The sequence below is a fragment of the Muntiacus reevesi genome, chromosome 2 (genome assembly GCF_963930625.1).
Source record: "Muntiacus reevesi chromosome 2, mMunRee1.1, whole genome shotgun sequence".
Lineage (NCBI taxonomy): Eukaryota > Metazoa > Chordata > Mammalia > Artiodactyla > Cervidae > Muntiacus > Muntiacus reevesi.
Window position 1 is genome coordinate 106,231,299 of NC_089250.1, and position 9,443 is coordinate 106,240,741.

Consider the following 9,443-nt stretch of genomic DNA (forward strand, 5'->3'; position numbering starts at 1 on the left):
GTGCATGACCACAGCTTTCTATTTCCTTCAAACCCCTCATCACTAATGACATTCTTTGACTGGATTTCTAGGGTGCGATCTATGGCATGGCCCAGGCTACCGTCGACAGGAACCTGGTGGCGGAGTTGTCCTCTGTCTTCTTGGACAGCCTTTTCAGTACAGACACTGTAACTCAGGGCAGCCAGATGAATGGCTCTCCGAAACCCCGCTGAGCTGAGACCCTCTGTAACCCCGAGGAACGTCTGGCCTTCAGAAGGTTCTCGGGGTGTGGGACAGGCCACGTGGTTTCAGCATTTGGTCTTGCTCCGTCGAGCACGACACAGACCACGAGACAGCTTGATCCTCAGGATTCTCATCCTTTGGTGGTTTTTAACGTGAAGACCTCAAAGGACCCCATGACGTAATTATTTTGTCCTCGTTCTAAATGTTCCCCTGGGAATTGTTTTAACCATTTCCTTCTCTAACCTCTCTTGCTGTCAACTTCATTTAATCACCGTGTGGCATCTCTGACCTGTCCTGACTCCTTAGGGAAGCTGGGCGCCAGTTTATGATAGGAAAAGGTGTACTTCGTTAGCTCAGGCAGTGGGCTAGTCAGACAGGAATCCTGTTCTGTACCTGGTGTTCCCCTAGGTGGGGGTGAGGTCTGCTCAAGCAGGAGGCTTTCCCAGCCCTAGTGTGCTATCTTTGAAGGACACAGGTTCTGTGTCCATTCTGCGGGGCCAGCAGGGTCAGGCAAATCTGCTCAGTCCTCCAAGGCAGGTCTGGAGTGGTCGATGGTCCCCGTCTGTGCTTGCAGTCCCCATGTGGTACTTGGTTGCCATCATCTTCCATTCCCAGTGGTTTGTTCCTATTTCCATGGAGTAGGAAGAGAATGGTGTGGGTTCCAGAGATGCTAGGACCTTCTTGTCCTGGTGCTGCCTCTTGGAACTGGCAGTGTCAGAGCACACCTGAGTCCTCTCCTGGGACCCTGAAGATGGGAACCAGGCCTTTTTCTAGACTTCCCTGAGTATCAGCGTAGGATGAGCACCCAGACTCCAGGGTGTGCCACCAGAGTTAGCAGCAGTCCTCCCCACCCTGCTGCTCTAGCCATCATTGGCACATTTGTTTTTTGTTTGCCTGAAGGAACAGCTCAAAGCACCTTCACAAGTTGCCTTGACTTACCCAAGGAGGGTATGAGAGAGCCCCCAAGGCAAGGAACATCTCTGTTAGTGTGTTCTTCCTGCCTCTTCCCCCTTCATTCAACTCCCAAAGGTACGACGGCAGTCAAGCCTCAGGTACTGGATGCTCCTTGGCCCTGGCTAGGATCAGAGGAACTTTCTGGAATAGGAAGACATCAAGTGTCACTTGAGGCCTAGGGCCTGGGATTCCTTCGTTAAGACTTGTTGCTCAGGGTGGCGCAGGAACAGGACCCAGCCCTGCGCCCACTTCCTACCCTCTGCCCCCCGCACAGGGCCCTAATCTCGGTTGAGCCACTGTCCTACCCGCACGACAACACACGATGTGCCTTCTTTCTCGGCAGTGAGCAGTGATGGGCTACTCCTGACCCAGGCCCGGAGGGAACTGGATCAGTCTTTGAGTTTTTTTACCTGGGTAGGGGTAAGTCGGGAGACACTTTTCTCTGTCCCACCACCCTTCTCAGGGACTCCTGAATCCCCGGCCTACTCAGGCTGGTGTCCTCTAGCCTTCTTCACTGGGAGAGCCGGCCCGGAGAGCCACGGCTTCCCCCAGACTCCCTGGCACATTCGTCTGAGTGTTCTTTAGTGCTGTACTTCCTCCACAATAACTGACTGACTGGCTGCGTCATTGCAGGGCTGGTGTGTGGTTTCATTCTGTCCTTGTGGGCTCCAGGAATGTGGGTATGTTTGATTAGAAGCAGAGATCCTTTGGATGGGGAGTCACATTCCCCCCCGGTTGATGAACTGATGGGCACTTCCTGAGAGAGAAACTGTGTGAACCATCCCTGGATCTCCAGTGCATTCATCATGTTGGAGGAATTCCAGGGACCCAGAACCACTCAGCAGGCACCACTGTGGTTTGTCAGCTGCTAAAAACGAAGAAGCACAAACCTGCAGAGTGTCCTGTTGCTTCCTGTGTCTCCCCAGGACTTTCCTCTGTGGGCTATGGTGTTTTCAAAGGGACCTGCTGTCGCCACTTTACGATCATGAGTGTTAGACTTAACACTTGTGGGCTTTCTGTTCTGTACGTACCTGTGTGCGTAAGTAGCATCTAGTCTGCAGAGGTAGATGGAATGTCTTCATGATATCATGTTGCTTGCAGATGTCTCATTGGCCTCTGCAAAAACTGTACTGTTGTTTCTGGATTAGAGTTAAGTAGTTGCATGAATATACTGCCATGTCACTTTTAATATGACCAGTTTTATACTTGGAAAATGGTACTTGCCTCTTTTAGATCTTTTCTGTCTTTAACCTCCCCCCTTTCCATCTCAAGGCTCCCTTCCTAATTGTAGCAATAATCTCTTAAGAAGCAACTAAGTAATAAAATGTCCCAAATCTTAATCATTGTAGATGGATGACTGCATTCATTTGTTTATTTAGGCATAAAGGGGAGATAACCTGCCGGGCTGGTGGTTGCTGTAAATTGGCTGAGGTGAGAAAGTGCTCCTTTGTGGTGAGGTGGTTGTGCATGCCCCCTGATACTAGAACCAGGTCATAGCCGTCGACAAGCGGCAGCTCTGCTCAGTTCCAAGCACTATGCTTGGAGTAGTGCTACACCACCAGGAGTGGTGGTCACACCTGTTTAAAGGGAAGTCGGGAACTCACATCTCGAGTTCCTCAGAGCAGTGTCCTGCCATATGTTTTCAGTTGTCATCATCCGTATCTGCACACAGCCTAATGATGGACTGGACTGTCTCGGGTGGTCCCCAGCTAGCTGGGCCGTGCGGTTCCATCTTATGAAAGGACACTGATTTCAAACCCTGCATTTGGTTTGGGAGCTGACAGAACCCTTCAGATATCTGCAGAGGTAACCACTGGGCCTCTTGCTCAGTGGACAGGAAGTGAGAAGTCTTTCTGAAGGATTATTTGGATTAGTTCTGTCCATCAGGTACCCTAGCTTTGCATTCTGGCTCTCAGCCCACTTGTACTTTGCCAGAATCAAGCCAAGGAATGCCACCTTTGCTATATAGTTTTCTGCCGAATGACTTGGTTCCTTGAGGACCTACTTGTTATGGGGTAAACTCTAGAGAAAGAAGGCCCAGGATATGATTAGAGGGAGGCATGGTACACCTAAGAGGTGGTGTTTTGATGCTTCTACCTGCTCCTTACAGCTTAGCTCCTTTGCCTTCTCTGTGGGTCTTAATAGCAACAACCTGCTTTTAGCTAGATCCAGTAGTGACAGAAGTAATGACAGAGGCCTGACTTGGTAGCCACCAGCTACAGCCTGTAAAAAATCAGGTGTTTGAGAGCCTTGTGAATTGTCTGTTGTAATAGCCTTACTTTATTTTGTGCTTGCTTTTTTTTCATAATATCTCCTTAATATCCTCTTTTATAATTTTAATTATTTGCATTAATTTTAGAATAAACATATTTATTTCTTACAAGTGTTTATGTCTCTGTACCACATAAAAGTGCTTCATATAACTGTAGTGTCCTCCAGGTTCGTGTTTTTCAGCCTGTGATGCATGAGAGTAACAGAGACAGGAAGGTGACGTAACATAGATCATACCTCCATGGCTAGTGACTTGTGCCCTGATCCATAGTCATCAGGTCAAAGCACGTTTAGAAGAGTTCAAGTCAGAAGTGATGTAGGACCACTGTCTGCACTTCGTTGGTTTGATAATAGCACTCTGCTGAATACCCAAGAGTTCACTGAACAAATCAAAGAGGAAATAAAAAACAGAAACAAGTGAATGAAAACATGATGACCCAAAGCCTATGGGACACAGCAAAAGCAGTTCTAAGAGGGAAGTTTATAGCAATTCAGTCTCATCTCAAGAAACAAGAAAAATCTCAAACAGTATAACCTTATACCTAAAGGAACCAGAGAACTGCAACAACAGAATTAGAAGGAATCATAAAGATCCAGCAGAAATAAATGAAGTAGATACAAAGAAAACAGTTGCAAAGATCAGTAAAACTAAAAGTTGGTTCTCTGAGAAGATAAACAAAATTGATAAACCTTTAGCCAGAATCAGGGAAAAAAGGGATGGCAAATAAGCACATGAAAAGTTGCTCAACATCACTTAATAGAGAAATCAAAACTACAATGAGGTGTCACCTCACACCAGTCAGAATGGCCATAATCCAAAAATCTACAAGCCTTAGATTGCTGAAGAGGACATGGAGAAAAGAACCCTCTGACACTGTTGGTGGGAATGGAAACTGATAGAGCCATTATGGAGATTCCTTAACTAGGAATAAATCTACCACATGACCCAGCACTTACACTCCTGGGTATATACCTTGAGAAAGCCACAATTCTAAGACACATGTACCCTAGTGTTCACTGCAGCACTATTTACAATAGCCAGGACATGGAAGCAATGAAGATGTGGTACGTATATACAATGGAATATTACTCAGCCACAAAAAAAGAACAAATTTGAGTCAGTTCTACTGAGGTGGATGAACCTAGCTACTGTTTATATAGAGTGAAGTAAGAAAGAGAAAAATATATATTAATACACATATATGGAATCTAGAAAAAATGGTTTTGATGAACCTATTTGCAGGAAGGAATGGAGATGTACGCAAAGAAAATGGACATATGGACACAGTGGGGAAGGAGAGGGTAGGATGAATTTGAGAAAGTAGCATCAACATATATATACCATCATGTGTAAAACAGATAACTGGGAGAAGCTGCTGTATAACACAGCTCAGCCTGGTGCTCTGTGATGACCTAGATGGATGGGATGAGGGGAGGGAGACCCAAGAGGAAGGGGATACATGTATAATTATGGCTGACTCACACTCTTGTGTAGAAGGCAATGGCACCCCACTCCAGTGCTCTTGCCTGGAAAATCCCACGGACGGAGGAGCCTGGGAGGCTACAGTCCATGGGGTCGAGAAGAGCCGGACACGACTGAAGGACTTCACTTTCACTTTTCAGCTTCATGCATTGGAAAAGGAAATGGCAACCCAGTCCAGTGTTCTCGCCTGGAGAATCTCAGGGACGGAGGAGCCTGGTGGGCTGCCGACTATGGGGTCGCACAGAGTCGGACACGACTGAAGTGACTTAGCAGCAGCAGCAGCCGCAGCACGCCGTTGTACAGCAGAAACCAATACAGTATTGTAAAGCAGTTTTTATGCAGCTAAAATTTTCTTTTTAAAAAGGGAGAGGACTCAAATCAATAAAATTAGAAATAAATTACAACCAACACTGCAGAAGTACAGAGGATCATAAGAGACTACTACTACTGTAAGCAACTATATGACAATAAAACGGACAACCTGGTCTTCAACCTGGACAACAAATTCTTGGAAAGGCACAACTTCCCAAGACTCGACCAGAAAGAATTTGAAAATATAGAGAAACCAATCACAAGTGATGAAATTGAATCTGCAGTGAAAAATCTTCCAGCAAACACAAGTCCAGGACCAGACAGATAGCTTCACAGGTGAATTCTATCAAACATTCAGAGAAGCGGTAACACCTATCCTCCTCAAACTCTTCCAAAAACTGCAGAGAGAGGAACACTCCCAAACACACTATGAGGCCACCATCACAGATACCAAAACCAAATATATCAAACACAAAACAGAAAATTACAGACCATTTTCACTGGTGAACACAGATGCAAAACTCCTCAAAATGGTAGCAAACAGAATCCAACAATACATTAAAATGATCATACATCAAGTGGGATTTATCGCAGGGATGAAAGGATTCTTCAACATATACAAAATCAATGTGATACACTATACTAACAAATACAAGAGTAAAAACCACACAATCACCTTAATAGATACAAAAAAAGGCTTTTGACAAAATTCAATACCCATTGACGATTACAAAAAATAAGCTCCAGAAAAGGGCATACAGAGAACCTATCTCAATATAATAAAGGCCATATATGACAGACCCATAGCAAACATCATTCTCAATGGTGAAAAACTGAAAGCATTTCCTTTTAAAAGGTCAGGAACAAGACAAAGATGTCCATTGTCACCACTATTATTCAACTTAATTTTAGAAATCCCAGCCATGGTAATCAAGGAAAAAAAAGTCAGAAAAGAAGTAAAGCTGTCACTGTTTGCAGATGACATGATACTATTTATATACAAAATCCTACAGATGCCACCAGAAAACTACTAGAGCTCATCAATGAATTTGGTAAAGTTGCAGGATACAAAATTCACCAAAATCTCCTGTATTTCTATACACTGCTGCTGCTGCTAAGTCGCATCAGTCGTGTCCGACTCTGTGCGACCCCATAGACAGCAACCCACCAGGCTCCGCTGTTCCTGGGATTCTCCAGGCAAGAACACTGCAGTGGGTTGCCATTTCCTTCTCCAGTGCATGAAAGTGAAAAGTGAAAGTGAAGTCGCTCAGTCGTGTCCGACTCTTTGAGACCCCATGGACTGCAGCCTACCAGGCTCCTCTGTCCATGGGATTTTCCAGGCAAGAGTACTGGGGTGGGGTGTCATTGCCTTCTCTGTCCTATACTAACAACAAACAAAAGATCAGAAAAAAATTAAGGAAACACTCCCATCTGCCATCACAACAAAAAGAATGAAATACCTAGGAATAAACCTACCCAAGGAGGCAAAAAACCTGTACTCAGAAAACTAAAAAACTGATGAAAGATGACACAAACAGATGGGGAGATACAACCATGTTCTTGAATGGGAAGACTCAATATTGTGAAAATGCCTATACTACCCAAAGCAATCTACACATTCAATACAACCCTATCAAATTACCAACAGCATTTTTCACAGAATGGGAACAAAAATTTTTACAGTTTGTATGGAAACACAAAATATCCCAAATAGCCAAAGCAATCTTGAGAAAGAAAAACAGAGGAATCAGTCTCCCTGACCAGACTACTACAAAGCTACAGGAATCAAGACAGTATTGTATTGGCACAAATACCATACAGATCAGTATGAAATGTAGATCAATGGTACAGGACAGATAAACCCATGTATCATGGTCATCTAATCCATGACAAAGGAGGAAAGAACATACAACAGAGAAAAGACCATCTTTTCTGTAAGTGGTACTGGGAAAACTGGACAGCTGTATGTAAAACAAAATAGAACACTACCTAACACCATACACAAAAATAAAGTCAAAATGGATTGAAGACCTAAATGTAAGACCAGACACTATAAAGTGTCAGAGAACGTTTAACAGGAGGATTCCTGTGTGCTGTTTTTTGTCTCTCATAAATCCTCTTTTCCTTATCAGTTCCTGGTAACAGGAATGAGTGGAACAGCACCCTGCTCCCAGGACTGAGGTCATAGGATGAGACACATGCATGGATTTCCTTCAGTAAACATTCTCCTTACGACAAAACTGCTTAGTCACGACCCTCTTTCTTGAGATATGGATTGTCTTCTGACCTTATGACCATTGTTAATTCCTTGTTCCCTTGATAATGGTTGCTGTACATTTGGTTTTCTGATCTTTATCAATGTCGAAAGAAATTCCTTGTACAACAGCCTATATATACTCACAAAAAGATCATTAAAGCACCCTTGCTCCACCAGAGACTTGGGTCCCCGTGTCTGTCTTTCTCTCTCTCTCTCTCTTTCCCTCCAGTTAATTCTCTGGAGCATGGAAACCTGCCGAGCTCACTTTCCTGCCTGGGCTTTCAAGACCTCTTCGAGAGGGCGTCCTGTGCCTCCGTGAGTGATACAAGCCCTGTCTTAAGGCTTTATTGGTTCTCTGCATAACCCAGGGAATATTAGCTTCTTTCTCTTTCACTTGCTTATCATTGACTCTGGACCACCAAGTTCTGGTCCAATAAAGTTCTTACAGGAAAATACAGGAAAAATACTCTGATATAAACCAATCACCTTTTTGGACCCACCTCCCAGAGTAATGAAAATAAAAACAAAAACAAATGGGACCTAATTAAACTCCCAAGTTGTTGCACAGCAAGACAAAAAGACAGCCCTCAGAATGGAAGAACATAGTTGCAAATGAAGCAGTAAAGGATTAATCTCCAAAATACACAAGCAGCTCATGCAGCTCAATATCAGAAAAACAACCCGATTTAAAAAAAAAGAAAAGGGTAAAGACCTAAACAGACATTTCTGCAAAGAAGACCTACAGATGGCCAAGAGGCACATGAAAAGACGCTCAACACATCACTAATTAGAGAAATACAAATCAAAATTATAATGAGGTATCATCTCATGCCAATCAGAATGGCCATGACCAAAAAAAAATACACAAGTAGTAAGTGCTGGAGAGGGTGTGGAGAAAAGGGAACCCTCTTGCACTGTTGGTGGGAATGTAAATTGATGCAGCCACTATGGAGAATTAATACGTAGGTTCCTTAGCAAATTAAAAATAGAACTACTCTATGACCCAGCAATCTCACTAGTGGGTATATAACCTGAGAAAACCATAATGTAAAAAGACACATGTACCCCAGTGTTCACTGCAGCACTATCTACTATAGCCAGGACATGGAAGCAACCTAAATGTCCATCCTAAATATCCATGAATGGATAAAAAAGATGTGGTACATATATACAATGGAATATTACTCAGCCATAAAAAGGAAAGAAATTGGATCATTTGTAGAGATGTGAATGGATGTAGAGTCTGTCATACAGAAAAAAGTCAGAGAAAAACAAATATACATTAATGCATGTATGTGGAATCTAAAAAAATGGTACAGATGAACCTAGTTTCAGGGCAGGGATAGAGATGCAGACAGAAAAGATGTGTGGACATGAGAGAAAAGGGAGAGGGTGGGATCAATTGGGAGACTAGGTTTGACATAAATACACTACCATGTGTAAAACTTAGATGCAGTGTACATCATGTGAAATGCCAGGCTGGATGAAGCACAAGCTGGAATCAAGATTGCTGGGAGAAATATCAATAACCTCAGCTATGCAGATTACACCACCCTTATGGCAGAAAGCGAAGAAGAACTAAAGAGCCTCTTGATGAAAGTGAAAGAGGAGAGTAAAAAGCTGACTTAAAACTCAGCATTCAAAAAATGAAGATCTTGGCATCTGGTCCCATCACTTTAAGGCAAACAGATGGGGAAACAATAGAAACAGTGACAGACTTTATTTTCTTGGGTTTAATATCACTGCAGATGGTGACTGCAGCCATGAAATTAAAAGACGCTTGCTCCTTGGAAGAAAAGTTATGACAAACTTACACAGCATATTAAAAAATAAAGACAGTACTTTGCTGGCAAAGGTCTGTCTAGTCAAAGCTATGGTTTTTCCAGTAGTCATGTCTAGATGTGAGAGCTGGACGATAAAGAAAGCTGAGCACCGAAGAACTGA

General features: G+C 43.5%; 1 protein-coding gene across 4 annotated transcripts in view; it reads left to right on the top strand.

Moving 5' to 3' along the window:
* SGPL1 (sphingosine-1-phosphate lyase 1) overlaps window positions 1–3,559 on the top strand; it is a 53,577-nt gene extending 50,018 nt beyond the window's left edge. For all 4 annotated transcript variants that reach the window (XM_065922519.1, XM_065922518.1, XM_065922520.1 and 1 more), the window contains exon 15: window positions 72–3,559. In XM_065922519.1, coding sequence (XP_065778591.1) covers window positions 72–212 — 141 coding nt within the window. In that variant the 3' untranslated portion in view covers window positions 213–3,559. The remainder of the gene's footprint in view (window positions 1–71) is intronic.
* The last annotated feature ends 5,884 nt before the right edge of the window (window positions 3,560–9,443 follow it).